At 45.9% G+C, this 21,919-nt stretch overlaps 1 protein-coding gene across 2 annotated transcripts in view; it reads left to right on the top strand.

Annotated features, from left to right (window-relative positions):
* Positions 1-21,919, top strand: part of TTBK2 (tau tubulin kinase 2) — a 121,113-nt gene that overhangs the window by 48,338 nt on the left and 50,856 nt on the right. For both annotated transcript variants that reach the window (XM_084847590.1, XM_084847581.1), the window contains exons 4-5: positions 19,395-19,468; positions 19,553-19,693. In XM_084847590.1, coding sequence (XP_084703716.1) covers positions 19,395-19,468; positions 19,553-19,693 — 215 coding nt within the window. The remainder of the gene's footprint in view (positions 1-19,394; positions 19,469-19,552; positions 19,694-21,919) is intronic.

Genomic DNA, 21,919 nt, shown 5'->3' with positions numbered 1-21,919 from the left:
GAAAAATCGGCCACATAAAACAACAGGAGGGAGTAAAATTAAGACCAAAAGCACGGTGAAAAAGAATAGGCTTTACAATATTTCTGAACACTAAGAGAGAGCCTAATAGGTCTCCAAGGATATGGAGTTCCACAACCTGAGCTCTGCAACCAAGAAGGTCCTGCCCTGTGTTCCCACCAATGGCATCATGAAGGAAGCAATTATCTTTTAAATATCCTGGTTCCAGGCAATTAATCCCTGAACTCAGTTCATATAAAAATGGCCTTGATTGTTTCAATCTCGATTAGCATACATGTAGTGGCACTTGTATTATATTCTTCCATACATCCTACCATCAATGTTCCACAATAGTTACCACAATGTGTCTGGTCATTTGTGTTCAAAGGGGACCCTGGGCATTTTATGCAAGTTACTAGACAGCCTTATAGATCTTATCTGAATTCTCATTGATCAGATATCTGATCAGAAAGTACAAGTAAAATGGAAAATTGTATTGCATAACTTAATAGAAGTGGCATGGAAAACCATGTGCTTTGCCTCAGACACTGTCATGTGTACAATACCCTTTCCACACAACTGTTTTATATATAGGAGGGACTTGCAGGAACATATCTACAACTTGAACAACAACAACAAAAAACAGAGAATATATATCTGCAGGAAAACACGGCTCTAAGACAAGTATATCCAGGAAGGCAAGTGGCAGTGGAACAAAATAATAATTGCTCACTTCAAAGCTTCAAGCAAACATCTGTTACATTCTGAGTAATGTGGCCCAGCTATAGAACACCTAGGGGGCTAATAGTGGGGTGACAGAAGCAGTTAGGAGAATGCAGGAACTAGAAATACCCAGATTTATCCTAGGTTCATATTATTTTTCCAGAGCTCCATATTGAAATGCCATTGGATTCTTCAGAACTTAAAATGGGAAGCAGTGTAAAAAATGCAGAATTTGACAACCTCACTCCCATATTTGTGCAACTTTACCATGCAACTTTATATGCTTGGAAAAAGTACCTTCAGTTTATCTTCCAGATCCACTGTGTGTAAAACAAAGCTTTTGCTACACTATCATAACCTCATTAATCCCACCGTTTCTACTAACGATCAGTTATTTGCTTCTGTTTAGTTTTTCTTTGTGGAGTCCTGTCACTTTCCTTCACATGTGTGCTGTAGCCACCATGGACATTTTTTAATGGAAAGGTGGTGTATAAATGTAACAAAATATCCAGATATGATCTAGATTACAAGCCTTCTGAGCTTAGATTATATCACCTCAATAGTCCATCCATTACTTAATATATTAATTCATCCTGTGCCTCGTGCCATATGATTGTTCACGTGAGTATATGTTTTAATAGAAGAGGGGGGGGTTGTACTTTTGGGCAATATTTAAAAGGCTCATGAGCCAAGTGATGTGTTCCACATGTTTGTGACCTCAAACAATATTTTTGACTGATTGACTCTTGGGAGAGATTTTCACCCATCCAGTGACTCCCAATTGGGGTGGTGGTGGGGATTGGGGAAGAAAGACGGAAGCTTGCTATTATTGTTTGGAAGCAGTGGTTTGCATCATTATTGGTTACATACAATGCCACTTTGTATTCCCTCCATCATGTCAGCTTTCTCGGATATATACACTCTGGCTTGCATGACCTTCATCCAAGGTCATGCAAGCAGACTTCCACTTGCACAATGGGACTTTTCCCTTGTACCCCCATGTGCTCCCCAAATTTGCTCCGGAGGGTCCCCCAACCCACTTGGCTTAATCAGTAGCGCTCACACAACTCACAGGCAACGCATCTGAACCAATGTCCACTAGCAATGTCCATCTGTTATCTTTCAAGATAGCCGTAAAGAGGCTATCAATTATGCTCTCAGAATTAATACATTGGCACCCTGCATTGGATACACAAATGTGAAGTGGCCCTTTGGCCCAGTACAGTCTTCCTTTTGTCTCCTCCACTTCCAGAATCATCTCTGTTAGCGGTCATTCTACTGGCTGCATCTGAGAGGAAGGGGAAGCTGTGAGAGTAACTCCATCGGCCCAGCTAGGACCAACTACCATTAAGCTCCTCCTCTCTCAGAACTGCCCCCTTGGTGGCCATTCTGCCTCCCCGTTATAGTCATACACCTTTATGCAAGGATTGGTACCTGAATGTGCTTATTTTACTCTTCCTTCCCCCATTCATGTCTATTAGAATATATGCCATTATTTTGAATTGTAAATCAATCTAGGTGTATTAGCAGAATGGTGGTATGTAAATATATTAAAGAAATTCTCCCAATAGTTTGGGAACAGAGTTTTAACCTTTAAAGCCCTAAATAGCTTAGGACCTGGCTATCTAAGAGACCTCCTGTCTTGCTATGAATCTGCTCCAGAATAAAGTACTGCAGGAGAGGCCCCTTTGATGGCACCATTGTTTGCACCGGCCCATTCACTGGGTATGCCTGAAAGGGCAGCCTTCTGTGTTGCTCCCAAACTATGTAATGCGCTCCCTCAAGAACTGTAATTGGCCTGTATTCCCAGGCCTTTAGAAAGGGTGTGAAGATGCATCTTTTCAATTTAGCCTTTTAAAATGTGTGGTTTTAATATTTTAACTTTTTAATTTCTTGTTTTTTATTGTTTTACAGTTTTGTTTTAAATAGTTGTATACCGGTTTGATGGCTTTTTAGCAGATAAGGCTTTATGTTGTTGTTGTTGTTGTTCAGTCGTTCAGTCGTGTCCGACTCTTCGTGACCCCATGGACCATAGCACGCCAGGCCTTCCTGTCCTGCGCTCTCTCCCGGAGCGTGCTCAAGTTCATATTCATTGCATCGGTGATGCTATCTAGCCATCTCATCCTCTGCCGTCCCCTTCTCCTTTTGCCTTCAGTCTTTCCCAGCATCAGGGTCTTTTCCAGGGAGTTTTCTCTTCGCATTAGGTGGCCAAAATATTGGAGCTTCAGCTTCATTATCTGTCCTTGCAATGAGCAGTCAGGGTTGATTTCCTTTAGGATGGACTGATTTGACCTCCTTGCAGTCCAGGGGACTCGTAAGAGTCTTCTCCAGCACCACAGTTCGAAAGCATCAATTCTTCGGCGCTCAGCCTTCCTTATAATCCAGCTCTCACAGCCATTCATTACTACTGGGAAAACCATAGCTTTGATTAGACGGACCTTTGTTGGCAAGGTGATGTCTCTGCTTCTTACTATGCTGTCTAGGTTTGCCATAGCTTTCCTCCCAAGGAGCAAGCGTCTTTTAATTTCATGGCTACAGTCACCATCCGCGGTGATCTTGGAGCCCAAGAAAGTAAAATCTGTCACTGCTTCCATTTCTTCCCCTTCTATATGCCAGGAAGTGATAGGGCCAGATGCCATGATCTTAGTTTTTTTAATGTTGAGTTTCAAACCAGCTTTTGCACTCTCCTCTTTCACCCTCAACAAGAGGCTCTTGAGATCCTCTTCGCTTTCTGCCATTAGGGTGGTATCGTCTGCATATCGGAGGTTGTTGATAATTCTCCCGGCAATCTTAATTCCGACCTCTGATTCATCCAACCCGGCATTTCTCATGATGTACTCTGCATATAAGTTAAATAAGCAGGGTGACAATATGCAGCCTTGTCGTACTCCTTTCCCAATTTTGAACCAATCGGTTGTTCCATGTGTGGTTCTTACTGTTGCTTCTTGACCCTCGTACAGGTTTCTCAGGAGACAGGTAAGGTGGTCTGGTACTCCCATCACTTTAAGAATTTGCCACAGTTTGTTGTGATCCACACAATCAAAGGCTTTAGCGTAGTCAATGAAGCAGAAATAGACGTTTTTCTGGAATTCTCTTGCTTTCTCCATGATCCAGCGAATGTTGGCGATTTGATCTCTAGTTCCTCTGCCTCTTCTAAACCCAGCTTGTACTTCCGGTAGTTCTCGGTTCGCATACTGCTGAAGCCTAACTTGTAGGATTTTGAGCATCACCTTGCTGGCATGTGAAATGAGCGCAATTGTGCGGTAGTTTGAACACTCTTTGGCGTTGCCCTTCTTTGGAATTGGAATGTAAACTGACCTTTTCCAGTCTTGTGGCCACTGTTGAGTGTTCCAAATTTGTTGGCATATTGAGTGCAGCACTTTAACAGCATCATCTTTTAGGATTTTAAATAGCTTGGCTGGAATACTGTCATCTCCGCTAGCTTTGTTGTTACTAATGCTTCCTAAGGCCCACTTGACTTCACTCTCTAGGATGTCTGGCTCAAGTTCAGTGACCGCACTATCATGGCTATCAGGGACATTCAGATCTTTCCTGTATAGTTCTTCTGTGTATTCTTGCCACCTCTTCTTAATCTCATCTGCTTCTGTTAGGTCCCTGCCTTCTTTGTCCTTTATCATGCCCGTCTTTGCACAAAACGTTCCCTTGAGATCTCCAATTTTCTTGAAGAGATCTCTAGTCTTTCCCATTCTGTTGTTTTCCTCGATTTCTTTGCATTGTTCATTTAAGAAGGCCTTCTTGTCTCTCCTTGCTATTCTCTGGAACTCTGCATTCAGTTGGGTATATCTTCCCCTTTCTCCCTTGCTTTTCGCTTCCCTTCTTTCCTCAGCTACTTGTAAAGCCTCATCAGACAGCCACTTGGCTTTCTTGCATTTCTTTTTCTTTGGGATGGATTTCATTGCTGCCTCCTGAACAATGTTACGGACCTCCGTCCATAGTTCCTCAGGCACTCTGTCTATCAGGTGTAATCCCTGAAATCTATTCCTCACCTCCACTGTATATTCATCAGGGATATGATTTAGGTCATACCTGTATGGTTTAGTGGTTTTCCCGATGTTCTTCAATTTAAGCCGAAATTTTGCAAGAAGCAGCTCATGATGTGAGCCACAGTCAGCTCCAGGTCTTGTTTTGACTGACTGTATGGAGCTTCTCCATCTTTGGCTGCAAAGGACATAATCAATCTGATTTCGATATTGACCATCTGGTGACGTCCATGTGTAGAGTCGCCTCTTGTGCTGTTGGAAAAGAGTGTTTGCTATGATCAGCATGTTCTCTTGGCAAAACTCTATTAGCTTTTGTCCTGCTTCATTTTGTATACCAAGGCCATGCCTGCCTGTTATCCCGGTGATTTCTTGACTTCCTACTTTAGCATTCCAATCCCCTATGATGAAGAGGACATCTTTTTTTGGTGTTAGTTCTAGAAGGTGTTGTAGGTCTTCATAGAACCGATCAACCTCAGCTTCTTCGGCCTCAGTGGTTGGGGCATAGACTTGAATTACTGTGATGTTGAATGGTTTGCCTTGGATTTGTACTGAGATCATTCTATCATTTTTAAGATTGTACCCCAGTACTGCTTTTCCCACCCTTTTGTTGACTATGAGTGCTACTCCATTTCTTCTAAGGGATTCTTGCCCACAATAGTAGATATGATGGTCACCTGAATTAAAATCGCCCATGCCTGTCCATTTTAGTTCACTGATTCCCAAGATGTCGATGTTCAATCTTGCCATCTCATGTTTGACCACCTCCAGCTTACCTTGATTCATTGATCTGACATTCCAGGTTCCTAAACAATATTGTTCTTTACAGCATCGGATTTTCTTTTCACCGCCAGACACATCCACAGCTGAGTGTCCTTTCGGCTTTGGCCCAGCCGCTTCACTCTTTCTGGCGCTACTTGGAAATACCCTCTGCTCTTCCCCAGTAGCATATTGGACACCTTCCGACCTGAGGGGCTCATCTTCCGGCGTCATCTCTTTTAGCCTTGTGATACGTTCCCTGGGGTTTTCTTGGCAAGAATACTGGAGTGGGTTGCCATTTCCTTCTCCAGTGGACCACATTTTGTCAGAACTCTCTGCCATGACCTGTCCGTCTTGGGTGGCCCTGCACGGCATAGCTTATGGCTTCACTGAGTTACGCAAGCCCCTTCGCCACAACAAGGCAGTGATCCATGAAGGGGAAGGCTTTATATAAATGTATAAATAAATAAAGTGCCAGTGTATTGCAATTTTCTAATGGACAAATTGCTTTTTGTTCTTTCAATGAGAGAAAACAGCCCTTAATGGTAAAACCAGTAGGGCAAAAGAACAGCCTGGGCACAGGGAGAAGGTAAATGAATAAACGTGATAGCGTTTTATAAGCAGTGACTGGAGAGTTGACATTGCACTTCTTGTGTCTGCTAAAAGCTAATCTATAACCTCCTTTTGACTATACCACTTTGAGGGTCACATGGTTGAATGTTTTCCCATGTGGGAACCTTGCATATTTAATTATTCTAGTCTAGGCCTGTATTATGTGCTTTCTTTGAACATGTACAAAAGGCTCTAAGATGTAGCTGCTGGAAGGCATTATTTCTCTTCATAGGAAACCTAGTTCTCCCTATCTTTCTGTGTTGTTATTTAAAGCATTCATAATAAAATGGGAAATGAGCAGCAGCATGTAATATCTGATTTTAAGAAGTTTTTACCACAATAGATTTTAAGAGAATGAGCTTGGATTTTTTGTTTAGCATGCTCTTCCATGTTCATTATGTATGTGTTGTCACACTGCATGTTAAATCTCAATGTGGTTGCTGGAGTTGAATTATTGTTATAAAAGGATTATGCCCCAGACTTGCAATTTTAATCATTTTATTTCCGTTACATGATGAATTAGAGATGCCTGCCTTTCATGGAGGGACTTTACATCCCTAAAAGACAGCATTAGGGTACAATCTTAATGTTTAAGCAGAAAAAAGTTGTACATCTCCCAGCACTCCCCAGCTAGCCCTACTAGGTGGGGAATGCTGGGAGTTGTAGGGCTTTTTTCCATCTAAACATGCATAGGATTGCACCCTTAGTTGTATTTTCTTTCTAGTTGATTCTTTGTCAAATGTATGAAAATATATAATTTATATTTAAGAATATATAAAATATATAATTAAAATTCGTTGCTTTTGAAGTAAGTTTTGCTAAAGCAAGCTATATAAGTATAAGCTATGTTTAAACAGGCATTGAAACCAGTGTTAAAGTTCAGCTATAGCAGAACCTAACAGTATAATTGCGGTGCCATTCTTCATCATCTTTTGACTTCAATAAAAAGCTAATTTCAAAAGCTTATTCTTAAACTGGTTGGAAAATTATTATTCCAATTAAAAATGGCTTTCTAAGGCAGTTCTGATTTTGGATGCCTTTATTACACTGGACACATGAACTAAAACACAATGATCTATGTGCGTACAGAGGCATATTCTTCCAGAATGTTATGGCATTCATAAAATGCATTATAAATGTTGGTACTAATGAGTTCCTGACTGCACATGGACGCATTTTGGAAAACATGTTGCATATTTTGTTCTGATGTATTGTTACAAAGAGATTCTGAGAGAAATATATTTTATTGGGCACGCTGATATATAGTGAAAAAATCTAAACATTAGTCACCATAAATAATTGACCTCAATTAGAAATAAATTGGGCAGAGATACACCAATAGCTCCATAGATGGTTGTGAGATAGCATAGATAATACATGTACACTGAGAGAGAGAGGAGGGAAGCAAAGCAACTAACACAGCCCTTTATTCCTTTGGCCATCAGTTTTTCCACCAAGTGACTATCTTTATTTCCTGGCTACCTCCACTAGAGCATTGGACAAAACTACACCAAAAACAAAGTTAACTTTTAGTTACGGTTTTTGTAAGGAAAATGATTGTGAGGATATTCTTAGGAAAAATGTGAAAACATTTAGCAGTTAGTCATAAGAGCAGTGGGACAGGAAGATAATGTAGGAAAAGGCATCCTTCTGTCAGGAATGAATCTGAGCATGTGGAGATGTCTGGCAGCTCAGATTTGGGATCAGAATGGGAACAGCAAGAACAGAACAGGCACATTTTGATTTGGAATATATTTCTTAGATGTTTAGATTCACTTCTCACTGACAAGCTTTTCAATGTTTGGAGTGGTACTTGATAATGCACAACGAATATCGCTTCCCACTGTGAGCCCTCTGTTTGGACTTAATGTGCAAAAAAGACAAAAATCCCATCTCACACATATAAGTTCATGCAAATGACAAAAGAAGTCTGACTGTGTGTGCTGACAGATTTGGGCAACTCCCGGTCATGCTGGCCCAAAATTTCTCTGTGGTAGACTGCTCGTACATGTCCTGGGTCACAAAATCATTTTTCAGATCCAAGAATTCCTCCTGCAGATCCTCTGGAACACTATTAACATCTGTTGTGCATGGATTCCTGATGAAAGATAATCTGTCTCTTTGTCCTGTCCACCTCTGGAAAGTATCATTGGAATTTGTCTTGTAGCTTCCGTAAATGATTGAGAATTTGTGTCCAAATGGCTTACTTTTTCCCAAACATGGCATCCACAGATGGAAATTGAATCAAAATATTGTCTTCAACTCTTACCACCCAGAGTTCCAATTTGTCAAGAAAAGCCTTGATGATGCTTTGGTGAGAGAAGAGATTTGCAACTTTCTCTTGCAGCTGAAGATTCAGTTTGTTTAAGATTCCAAAAATATCGACAAGATACTCAAATTCTAAATTTGACTGTGTCAGCACATTTCAGAATTGCTCTTTCCCTTGAGCCTGGAGAAACAAATCCAACTCCTCTCTCAACTGAAAGACTCTGTTGAGTATCTTCTCTGCTGACAACCACCGTACAGAAGTGTAGAACAGCAACACATCCAAGTAAGAACCCATGTCCTGACAAAATCTTTTGAACAGAGCCAATGAAAGTGGTGAATTACATCAAATCACCAACCCTTTGAAAATGGCTTTGAGTTGATCAGGCAATGTTTTTGACACCAAAGCTTCTCTATGAATGAAGCAATGAACTCCGGTTACCATTGGAGCGTGCTGTTTCACCATTGCTTGGAAGCCTGATCCTGAACCCAGTATGGAAGGTGCACTATCAGTGATTTGCCCTATCCAGACCAAGCACTTCAAAGAAATTGTTAAATTGTTAACGATTTCCATCACATCCTGAGCCTTTGTGGTAGTATCAAGAATCTTACAAAAAGGAAACTCATCTTTGAAGTCTCCCTCAACCATATATTGTGCAAACACCAATAGCTGAGAGCACAATGCGACGTTAGTTGATTCATCCAATTGTACTTACTTGTACTTACAACATAAATTATAAAGAAACTAAACACGGAGCGAACAACACAATAACCATTCAACATGACGGCAGGAGCTACACTCACAAACCACACATATCTAGACAGGTCACTCCCACCTTCCTGCCAAAATAAATTTTTAGTTGCAGCCCAGCCATTAAGTGGCACTTCTATTGTACAAAAGTGTACAAATGTAAATAATGGGAGAGGAACACATTGTTTTATTGTGCTGTTTTCCTCCTGTAAAGAAGGTTAAGTTGTGTAAACATGCCGACTCTAAATTTTTTTATTTGAACTGTATAACTATAGATACCCACAAACGTTCTCTGACAAAGGTGTCTATATTTCATTTTATACAGTTATTTGTGTGGACCACTGAAAAAGTCACCATGGACCACCAGTTGAGAACCACTGCTCTATTGATATTTGTAGATGTGTGGAGTAGGTGGTTCTATGCAGTCTGAGACTTTCCTAGAATCTACATTTGTAAAGAAGCTAGTAGTTCACTAATAAAGTAGTGTTGGCCTGAAGCTTTGTTTCGTGGAGTGTGTTGATTGCGAAGGGAGTGGATGAAGGAACATGACAGCTGCTAAACTTAATCCAGACAGTTTTTCTACTTAATCCAATACCTAGCCCATTGATAGTGTAACTACGGTCATCTCAATCCAGCTTCTTCTGTCCCTGGAGTAGACATTTACTACTGTCTGCTCCATCTTGGCTACTTTCTTCTGATTTCAGCTCTTCCTCCAACTGGACTCATAACCTCTCTTCAACTTTATTCTACTATCTGATTGCCAGCTCTATTATATAGATGCGGTTTCACACCTAGAACAAGCCTGTTTACAAACACCACAAGTTCTGTGGTGGTTTGTAAACTAACCCTGCCACCCACCCTTGCCGGTTTCGGTTGTCATGACAACCCACATCCAGCGAGGGTAATTATGGAATTTAAGTGGCATGTGACCATCACATGTGGGGAGGGAAAATAAGCCAATGTGGCTTATTTTCTCTCTCTGATCATGCGAACTTGGTCATTATTTCAACTCCCAGAAGGGCCAATAGAGTTTTGTTTAAGTTTGGTTCCCACAATTTTAGGTTTTCTCCCCCCCCCCCCAAGTTTCACTTTCTTGGGCTGAATTTTTAAACCTACCATGACCTTTTTAACTTCCTGGTCAGAACAGCGTCTAAGCAGAAACCAACCATTTTACAACTAAGAACCAAACACAAAATGGCTTAACAGTTGCATTCCTTCACAGCGTGGTTCATGAGGAAGTGACGGCGGGGTTAGCCAACCATTTAACAGTACAGATGGTAAAATTTAAGTGGATTAGAAAAGGAACCCCTAAAAAAGTTCAAAAATGCTTTCCCCTCCCCCACATGTGTCTGCATTTCTTCCATTCCATTTTTAGTTCTTCTAGAACTCTTTAGTCAGCACAAAACTCAAATTTAACTTAATTGAATTCAGCTGAGTTAAATTTATTTGAATATAATTTGAAGCAAGACTTCAAAAAAAGAGAAAAGAATGCATAGCTGTGCCACCCTTAAAAGAACATAAGGAAGTTCTGTGCTGGATCCAGACAAAATCCTATCTTGTCCAGCATCCTGTTTCTCACTGTGGCCAACCAGATACCTCCTAGCAGGACATGAGGGCAATAGCCCCTTCCCACTGTATTTCTCCAGCACCTGGTATTCAGAGACATCCACCCTCTGATCCTGGAGGTAATATACAGCCATCATGACTAGCAACCATTGATAGTTTTATCTTCCATGAATTTGTCTAATCTCCCTTTCAAGCCATCTAAGTTGGTGGCCATCATCACCATATCTTGAGGAAGTGAATTCCATCATTTAACTTCGTGCTTTTATGAAGAAGTGCTCCCATTCAGTCCAGTCACCTTTCAGGTTCATTGTCTGACCCCAGATTCTAGTACTGTCAGGAGTGCCCTAGCAGCCTCTTTCACTCTACTCCAATAGCTAACCCAAGACACAGACAAAAGGATTCTTTTCAAGGCTTTAATCCTTTTACAACTTAATGACTCTTTCAGATGCTAATCACCAGCGACTAAGCAAGGAACAGCAGAGTAGCCTATGCTATAGGTTAGGCAGTTGGTTCCCGTTTGAAGGAGAATCACGGGAAGACCCTGAACTTATGGGCTAGGGAATGTTCCTCCCTCTTTCCCTTGGGTCCTCAGGACGTGACCGTTGCTTGCACGCCAAACAAGCGCTACGCCTCCTTTCCGCGCCCTCCAGCTGTCATCGCTCCCGGCGTCGGCGCTGAGTGTCCAGCAAGTCCCCCTCCTGTACTCTCTCGCTGCCAGGGTCACTATCCCAGGAATGCTGGCAGGAGGAATCTCTGCCAGCTGCTGTGCCTGTGAGAGATGAGCGCGCTCCTCTCCCACAGATTGCTGTTCCTCCTCAGAATCATAACGGCTCTGGAGTTCTATTGGCTCAGTTTCCACCCTGACATCATCCCTGCTCCCATGAGGCCCCCCCTCGTGCTCCTCCCCTGGGGCCCCGGGTTTGTGGGGGTACAGCTGGTGGAAACGCCTCAGCAGCAACGGAGCATGCACATTTTCCGCTGGTTCCCAGGACCACTCATCTGGCCCGTACCCCTTCGAGTCCACTAGATATTGCAGGCGGCCTCAAGAAAGGCGGGAGTCCAGAATCTCCGCGACCTCAAACTCCTCCGCCCCCTCCACCAGCACTGGCGGCGGGGGGGAGCTGGCCGAGTGATGAGGGTCACCAGAAACCAGGGGGGACAGCAAGGACCGATGAAAAACAGGATGGATCTTCATGGAGGGGGGGAGAACCAGGCGAAAAGCAACAGGGTTAAACTGGGCTGTAATCTGGAAAGGCCCCGTGTGGCGAGGCGCGAGCTTCCTTGTGGGTATTGGGTGGACAAATAACCAAACCCAGTCCCCCAGTTGCAGAGACAGATCCTGCTGGTGCCGTTGGTCCGCAGAGGCCTTGTAGGCTGTCTTGGCTTGCTCGAGGGAGTCCTGTAAGAGGTGGTGTACCGCTCGCAACTTCTCTAAAAAGTCATGGGCTGCTGGCACCGAAGAGGAAGCTAGGGTGGACGGGAAAGCCTTGGGGTGGTAACCAAAATTGGCAAAAAGTGGAGTTTGGTGGGTGGAAGCATGGCAGGCATTGTTATAAGCAAATTCTGCGAGAGGCAGCAAGGAAAACCAGTCATCTTGCTGGTAATTGACATAACAGCGCAAATACTGCTCCAGAGTTGCATTGGTGCACTCGGTCTGACCGGGTGTTGGGCGGAGGAAAGATGGAGTGTCACATGGAGAAGTCCAAGTAGGTCCCTCCAGAAATGGGCAGTGAATTGGGGGCCCCTATCCGAAATGAGACCCTTGGGCCATCCGTGGAGCCGGAAAACATGCGCCAAAAAAAGCTCCACCATCGCTCTGGCTGTGGGCAACCCAGAGCAGGGGATGAAGTGGGACATCTTAGAAAACAAATCCACCACTACCAGAATAGTGGTCTTACCGTGTGAGCAAGGCAAGTCAGTGATGAAGTCAAGGGAGAGCAGTTTCCAAGGTCCTGAAGGGGTAGCCAGGGGGTGAAGCAAGCCTGTGGGCTTGCCTGAGGGGGCTTTGGCCCACTGGCAGGTTGGGCAGGAGGCGACATAGGTCTTGACGTCCTGACACACACTAGGCCACCAGAAATCCCGTGTCACTCCATGCAGGGTCTTGGCGAAGCCAAAAGGCCCAGTGATGTGGGAGTCATGGCACTGATGGAGGACCTTCTCATGGAGGGGTCTAGAAGGCACATAGACCCGGCCGGAATGGTAAAGCAGGCCACCTCGCAAAGAGAAGGGGTAGAGTGGGGGGGCAGAGGCAAGCCCCAATTCCTCCACTTTTGTGCGGACAAAAGCATCCTGAGCCTGTGCAAAGTGAAGGAGCTCCTCCCAAGAGTGAGGCATTGCAGCTGCCGCCAGGCTCTGGGGGGGAAGAATCGGGGGGGGATTTCCCTCACCCGCTGGCTGGAGGTCCGGCTTACGAGAAAGAACATCTGCTTGTAGGTTGTTGGAGGCCTTCACATGGCAAATCTTAAGGTGGAACCGGCAAAAAAAAAGCGACCACCTAATCTGTTGCTGGTTTAAGACACGGGCTGTCTGAAGATGTTCCAGGTTGCGATGATCGGTTCTAACTTCAACTGGGTGCTGTGCCCCCTCCAGCAGATGACGCCAGGTCTCCAAAGTGGACTTGATGGCCAACAGTTCCTTCTCCCAGATGGTATAATTCCTCTCAGACATGTTCAGCTTCCTGGAGTGGTAGGCGCCGGGTTGCAACCCGCCACCTGCCCGATCTGGCTGAAAAAGCACCACCCCCACCGCAAAGTCAGAGGCATCAGTTTGCACTACAAAAGGCTTCCTTGGGTCGGAATGTAACAGGATTGGCTCAGAACTAAAAAGCTTCTTAAGTTCCTCGAAAGCCTGTTGGACAGATGCCGTCCAATGAAAAGGAGATTTCCTGCCCTTAAGGAGGTCTGTGAGAGGAGATGTCAGCCGAGCAAAGCTGGGCAGGAACTTTCTGTAAAAATTAGCAAACCCCAGAAAATGTTGCAAGTCTTTCTTGGTGGATGGAGCCTGCCAGGAGAGGACAGCCTGGACCTTTGCAGGATCCATCCTGATACCATCAGCTGAGATAATGTAGCCAAGATAGTCCAAAGAGGTTAGGTCAAATGCACATTTCTCCAGCTTGGCATACAGATGGTTCTCGCAGAAGCACTGGAGGACAGTGGAGACATGGTGCTGATGGGAGTGGGGGTCCTCAGAAAATATAAGTAAATAATCGAGATACACAATGAGGTAAATGTCCAAATAGGCCCGGAAGATGGCATTCATAAAACGCGAAAACATGGGGGGGGGGTGCAGGCGAGCCTAAACGGCATTACTAGGTATTCATACGCTCCATACCGGGTGCTGAAACAGGTCTTCCACTCATCCCCCTCCCGGATGCGAATCAGATTGTAGGCGCCACGGAGGTCCAACTTTGAGAAAATCTTGGCTCGCCCCAGGCGCTCCAGCATCTTTGGTATGAAGGGGAGGGGGTACTTGTCGGGGATCGAGACTGAATTCAACACTCTGTAATCGTGCACCGGGCAGAGTTCTCCCGATTTTTTGGACACAAAGATGGTAGGGGCGCAGGCGGGGGAGGAGGAGGGGTGAATGAAGCCACGTCTGAGGTTTGTGTCCAAAAACACCCGTAGAGCTTGAAGTTCCGGCTCCAACATCGAATACAGCTGGCCAGCGGGGATGGTCACCCCAGGAATGAGGTTAATGGCACAGTCAAAAGGGCGGTGAGGGGGGAGCTGGTTGGCCTCCTTCTTGTCGAAAACATCCCAGAAAGAAGCATACTTCTCTGCGAGGATCACGGTAGCTGAAGAACTGCCAGAAGCAGACGAGGAGGGGGAGGAAAGGGTTAAGGCCTGGGCTGGGACTGGCACCTTGGTTGGGAGGCAGTGCTCCTGGCAGTAGGGAGAAGCAAACTCTACTTGCTGAAGCCCCCAAGAAATCTGAGGATTATGCTTAGAGAGCCAGGAAACACCCAGCACGATTGGGTATTGGGGAACCTTGGCCAAGTGAAACAGAATCTGCTCAACATGGGAATGGGCACACAGAGTGAGTGGAGCTGTAATCCGGGTCACCGCACCTGAAGAAAGAGGACACCCATCGATGGTCTCCACTGCCAAGGGGGCAGGAAGAGGCAGGGTAGGAATCTTGTGGAAGAGGGCGAACGTTTCATCCATGAAACTGGTCGTAGCCCCAGAGTCCACTAAAGCTAGGGCCTCCACCCCACCCCACTGGGAGGAGCAGAGGTGAACACGCAATAGCAGATTGAAGGGTGGGGGGGTTGCGGAAGGTACCCACCTGGTGTGGAACCGACCCCCACACTGGAGACCCCCAACAGGCTTGGGGATGAGGAAGAGGAGGAGAAGGAAGGAGAGGCGAGGGAGGCAGTGGGGCTGCGAGTCTAGCACGGCAGGTTTTGGCGAAATGTCCCAGCTTTCCACACTGAAAGCATTGGCGCTCCGCGCACCACCGCTCTAGTTCCTCCGGCGACAGCGGGGCTCGGGTAGCTCCCAGCTGCATTGGGGTCTCCTCCGCCCCCACCGCAGGGGCGGGGGGTAGGGGACGGGGCAGGAAACGTGGGGGAATGGGAGGAGGGAAATTTCAGCCCCCGGCACCCTGCCGGGTCTGCCGGTGCCCCTCCAGCCGACTATCTATCTGGAGGCAGGTCTGGATGAGGTCCTCCAAAGTAGGCAGGCTAGGCGTGCATGCCAACTCATCCAAAATCTCGTCGTTCAAACCGTCCAAAAACTGAGCCACCGGCGCGGCATCATTCCACTGTAAATCCTGCATCAGCAAGTGAAAAGTCGTCACGTAGCTGGAAACTGAGTCCTTGCCCTGCCTGAGGCAACGAATCTCCCGAGAAGCCGTCTGCGTGCACAGGGGGTCACCGAAAATTCTGGCCATCACTGTCATGAAACCGTGATAGTCCCTGAGCAGGGGGTCATTAGCGAGAAGTCGTCCTGAAGCCCATTTAGCCGCCACGCCTGAAAGTAGGTTAATGATGAAGCCCACACAAACCTGTTCTGTCAGGAAATCCTCAGGTCGGAGGCGCATGTACAGCTCCGATTGGGCCCAGAAAATCTGAAAAAGTCCTTTCTCACCAGAAAACTTCTCTGGCAGAGCCACCGAGCACTTGCGGCAGGGGGGAATCGGAGGTGGTGGGGGTTGAACCGCAGCTTGCAGCTTCTGTACGGCAGTCGTCAGTTGAGCCATTTGATCACGAAGAGCCTGGTTCTCTTGCGCTAGAGCTTGCACCACCGGGTCCCTGGCAACCTCCATCGGCAGTAGGAGAAGAGAGAGAGAAAAAAAAAGAGGAACAGGGACCAAGCGGTCAGGAGCGTCCTGGCGGCCTCTTTCAGTCTACTCCAATAGCTAACTCAAGACACAGACAAAATGATGCTTTTCAAGGCTTTAATCCTTTTACAACTTAATGACTCTTTTAGATGCTCATTACCAGCGACTAAGCAAGGAACAGCAGAGTAGCTTATGCTCCAGGTTAGGCAGTTGGTCCCCATTTGAAGGAGAATCACGGGAAGACCCTGAACTTATGGGCTAGGGAGAGATCCTCCCTCTGTCCCTTGGGTCCTCGGGACATGACCGTTGTGTCAGGGTGGAAACTGAGCTGATAGAACCCCAGAGCAGTTGTGATTCTGAGGAGGATCAGCAATCCGTGGGAGAGGAGCCAGCTCATCCCTCACAGGCACAGCAGCTGGCAGAGATTCCTCCTGCTGGCATTCCTGAGATAGTGATCCTGGCAGTGAGAAAGTGCAGGAGGGGGGCTTGCTAGACACTCAACGCAGACGCAGGGAGCGACGAGCGATGGAGGGTGCGGAAAGGAGGCATAGCACCCATTTGGCACGCAAGCAATGGCGGCCTCCCATGGACCCAAGGGAAAGAGGGAGGATCTCTCCCTAGCCCATAAGTTCAGGGTCTTCAAGTGATTCTCCTTCAAATGGGGATCAACTGCCTACCTGGAGCATAGGCTACTCTGCTGTTCATTGCTTAGTCGGTGGTGATTAGCATCTGAAAGAGTCATTAAGTTATAAAAGGATTAAAGTCTTGAAAAGAATCCTTTCATCTGTGTCTTGACTTGGCTATTGGAGTGTACTGAAAGAGGCCGCTAGGGAGCTCCTGACATGTTGCTTGTGCGCCAAATGAGCGCTACGCCTCCTTTCTGCGCCTTCCAGCTGTCGTCGCTCCTGGCGTCGGCGTCGAGCATCCAGCAAGTCCCCCTCCCACATTCTCTCGCTGCCAGGGTCACTATCTATCTCAGGAATGCTGGCAGGAGGAATCTCTGCCAGCTGCTGTGCCTGTGAGAGATGAGTGTGCTCCTCTCCCACAGATTGCTGTTCCTCCTCAGAATCAGAACTGCTCTGGGGTTCTATCAGCTCAGTTTCCACCCTGACAAGTACTATAAAAGAAGAAAACTCCTCCCTATCCAGTTTTTCCACACCATGCATAATTTTATGCACCTATTATGTACCACCCCCCCTTACTTGCTTTGTTTCTAAATGAAGTAGCCCCAAGTGTTGTTACTTTTCCTCGTAGGGGATTTGTTCCAGTCTCTTGATCATCTTGGCTCCTGTCAGGAGCACCCTGGCGGCCTCTTTCAGTCTACTCCAATAGCCAACTCAAGACACAGACGAAAGGATTCTTTTCAAGGCTTTAATCCTTTTACAGCTTAATGACTCTTTCAGATGCTAATCACCAGTGAGTAAGCAATGAACAGCAGAGTAGCCTATGCTCCGGTTAGGCAGTTGGTCCCCGTTTGAAAGAGAATCACTTGAAGACCCTGAACTTAAGGGCTAGGGAGAGATCCTCCCTCTTTCCCTTGGGTCCACGGGATGCAGCCGTTGCTTGCACGCCAAACGGGCGCTACGCCTCCTTTCTGTGCCATCCATCGCTCGTCGCTCCCTATGTCTGCGTCAAGCGTCTAGCAAGCCCCCCTCCCACACTCTCTCGCTGCCAGGGTCACTATCTCAGGAATGCCGGCAGGAGGAATCTCTGCCAGCTGCTGTGCCTGTGAGGGATGAGCTGGCTCCTCTCCCACGGATTGCTGATCCTTCTCAGAATCAGAACTGCTCTGGGGTTCTATCGGCTCAGTTTCCACCCTGACATCTCCCCTTTCCTGCATCTTCTTCAGCTCTGCAAGTCTTTTTTGAAACATGGCTGTCTGTACACAGCTTTCCAAGTCTGGTCTCAACATCTATTTGTATAAGACATTCTGATATTGGCAGTTTTATTTTTGATTATTTTCCCAATGATCCTTAATTTGGAATTTATTTTACTCTCCGTCCAAGATGCTGCATATATGAGGTCCTACACAATCTCCTATCCATGCACTGGCTAGGTGTGCTTATGTTACTGTTTATAGAGCACTGTCATTGTATGTGGTGGTTTTAGAAAAGGGATAGGCAACCTGGTGCCTTCCAGATGTTTGAAAGTTTGTGTTACCGCCTTTTTAAAAGAAATTTTATATTTATATAGCTGCCCATAACATACATTCTCTGGGTGGCTCACAAAACTAATGTATTATTAAAATACAGTATGAAACAATAAAAACTATCAAAATTAAACACAGATTATAAACAGAGAGGCCCAGACTAGAGGACATATGTTTATTTAAAAGGCTTGGGTGAATAAAAAGGTTTTCACCTGGCACAGAAAAAACCCGTAAAGATGGTGCCAGGTGAACTTCACTGGGAAGGCTGTTCCATAACCAGAGTGCCACTACTGATAAGCCCTTCTCTCTAGTGGTTACCCACTTCACTTCATTTGGCATGGACAATTGCCAAAGATCTTAAGGTTTGGCCCCAAGCCATTTAGGGCTTTAAAGGTTTAAACCAGCGCTTTAAATTGGGCCCAGAAAGAGACTGGGAGACACTACAACTGACAAAGTGCAGGTAAAATACGTTCAAAATGCTCAGTCCCAGTTAATAATCTTGTGGCTTTGTTCTGGGCGAACTGCAGTTTTGAACCACTTTTAAAGGTAGCCTGTACAAGATATTGCAATAGGCTAAATAGGAGGTTTTGAGAGCATGGATAACTGGGGCCAAGCTATCTCCATTCAAGTGAGGTTGCAGCTGACATACCAGCTGAAGTTGATAAAAGGTACTTTGACTCACAAAGGTCACTTGACGCATACTGTTTCTTCGTTCTAAGCGTATGTCCGTCTCCTGAGCAGCTATTTGCACCTGACTGCTTGATCTCAGGTTTCTAGTGAAAAACAAAGTAGAACCCACAGGTCTGAAGTGTGCCTACTGCTGATCTAAGCTGTTCTTTGTTCCACCACCTAGAAATATAAATTATGGCTTGAATCCAGAGAAGCACTGGCAGAAGGAGGGGATTGGCGGAAGGTGATTTCCCCACTGCTCTCCCCCTCCCAAAGCTTCTCTTGAAGATTAGGTGACCCTCCTGAAATGGGGGAGCTGTGACACTGGGGACTGAGGTGAAAGGGGGGGGTTGTCCCTTCAAAATCTGGAGGAGGAACCTACCCTGAGCAGGAGCCTCTGCTTGATTTTGGTGGTCTCCCCTTCTCACTCAGCTTCTTGCACCACAGCTCACCCCATTCAGAAGAATCCCTTGACTCTCAGGAAGGCTTTTCGGGTTGTGTGTGTGGAAGGGGGCAGGAGAGTCGTATTCTGCCATCCCCCTTCCGTTGGTGCTTCTTTGGTCCAAGCATATGAGAAAAAATATGAACAAATTAAACATTAATTATATAACATTTTCCCCCTCAGGGAAAGATCATGTCTGTAAATTTGTTGGCTGTGGAAGAAATGACAGATTTAACTATGTGGTCATGCAATTACAGGTGGGTTTGTTACATTTATAACTTCATTGTCTAAATCCTTAATGACTCTCCATGCTTCATTGAAAATACTTCCTTGTTTTTCAGGGTCGGAACTTGGCAGATCTACGTCGAAGCCAAACTAGGGGGACCTTCACAATTAGTACTACTTTGCGACTTGGCAAGCAAATTCTGGAATCTATCGAAAGCATTCATTCTGTGGGTTTTTTACACAGGGATATTAAACCAGTGAGTCCACAAATTTGCCAAAACCAAGAATGTAAATTGCAACTGTTGTCATGACATTGTAACATATCTGATGGCGATCCCTTGGAGAGAACCCCAGGAAATTGGATATCAGACTATTAAGATGGCAGTGGCCCGGTTCCACCATGGCTTAATTTACCAACAGGGGCTGTTGCCTTGTGGTTGGGAGCTGGAGGGGTGGGGCTTAGGATCCCTTGGATCCTTGGCCACCTGCACTCCACTTACCAGTATGCCCACAACACCCTCATTTCATCCCCTCTATGAGGTTGGAATTCTGACCTCGTAGAGGGAGCAATGCAGAAACCTCCATGGTGGCTGAGAGGAGCCAAGAGGAGGGCTCTGACATCTGAAGAAAGCCTTCTAATGTCAGAACTTTTTCTACAGTCTCAGAGGGATTTTTCTGAACAATGCTCTGGGACCCTAGGGACCAAAGGACTGCTCTCTCTTAGTTTGTTTGGTAAAGTATGACGAGTGTGTGTGTGTGTTGCTCCACTTGATCACTGTAGAATTTGGTATTTGGGCAGTAATTTTAAGACTTATTTTAAAATATATAAATTTTCATATTAACATAAAAAACACAATCGTTTCATTATAAACAAACAACAATACTCATATTCTTGGTACACTGCATAATTACACTGACTGATGCTTTGGAATTGATAAGGGGTTAAAATTGACATACTAAAATCAGATGCATCTTATATCAGCATGATAATTATTACTATAACATGCCCTCCAGTTCATCCCAATACATCTTTCCAGCATGTCCCATGTGCATATGGTGGTACAATAATGTCTTTATTTATTTATTTATTTATTTTATTATTAAATTTATTAATCGCCCATCTGGCTGGTCACCCAGCCACTCTGGGCGATGTACAACATACAATAAAACAGTTTAAAACAAATTCTACAATAAAAACATTTCTAAAATACCCTAACCCACCCCAAATGCCTGCCTGAACAACCACGTTTTTAATGCACGACGGAAGCTCATTAAAGAGGGCACATGACGGAGTTCCCTAGGGAGGGAGTTCCACAGAGTGGGGGCCACCACAGAAAAAGCCCTCTCCCTCGTCCCCACCAGTCTAGCTGTCCTGGCTGATGGGACAGAGAGAAGGCCATCCGAGGCTGATCTTGTTAAGCAGCCTGTCTGGTGCTGCTGGAGGCGCTCCTTAAGATAGGCTGGGCCGGAACCATATAGGGTTTTAAAGGTCAAAACCAACACCTTGAATTTGGCCCAGAAAACAACTGGTAACCATTGCAACTCCTTCAGCACTGGAGTGATGTGATCTCGCCGGCGGCTGCCTTTAATCAGGCGAGCTGCCGCGTTCTGTACCAGCTGCAGTTTCCGAACTGTCTTCAAGGGTAACCCCACGTAGAGCGCATTACAGTAGTCTAAACGAGAGGAGACCAGGGCATGTACTACTGATGGGAGCAGATGGTCGGGAAGGAAGGGGCGCAGCCGCCGTATCAGATGGAGTTGATACAGCGCTGTCCGGCTCACAGCTGACACCTGAGCCTCCATGGACAGCTGGGAGTCCAAAATGACCCCCAGGTTGCGGACCTGGTCTTTCAAGGGTAGCCGTACCCCATTCAACACCAGGTCAACATCCCCCAGCCTCCTCTTGTCTCCCACCAAAAGTACCTCGGTCTTGTCAGGGTTCAGCTTCAGCTTATTCCTCCCCATCCAGCCACTCACTGTCTCCAGACATTTGGACAGGGATTCTACGGCCAACCTTGGTGAAGATTTGAATGAGAGGTAGAGCTGCGTGTCATCCGCATATTGATGACACTGCACCCCAAACTTCCTGATGATAGCCCCCAGCGGCTTCACATAGATGTTAAATAGCATCAGGGAGAGGATGGAACCCTGTGGCACCCCACAAGTGAGTGGCCACGGGTCCGAAACCTCCTCTCCCAGTGCTACCCTCTGGTACCTGCTGGAGAGGAAGGACCGGAACCACTGCAATATGGTGTCTCCAATGCCCAACCCCTCCAGGCGGTCCAGGAGGATACCGTGGTCAACGGTATCAAAAGCCGCTGAGAGGTCGAGGAGAACAAGGAAGGAGCATTCACCCCTATCCAGAGCCCTCCTCATCTCATCTACCAAGGCGACCAAGGCCGTTTCTGTCCCATGCCCAAGCCTGAAGCCCGACTTCAGGGTCTAGATAATCAGTTTCTTCCAAGTAATGGGTCTAGATAATC

The sequence above is a fragment of the Heloderma suspectum genome, chromosome 1 (genome assembly GCF_057233095.1).
Source record: "Heloderma suspectum isolate Gila_16-S chromosome 1, 16-S_ref, whole genome shotgun sequence".
Lineage (NCBI taxonomy): Eukaryota > Metazoa > Chordata > Lepidosauria > Squamata > Helodermatidae > Heloderma > Heloderma suspectum.
Note: the sequence above shows the minus strand (reverse complement) of the source record. Positions and strands in the feature narration are given on the sequence as shown.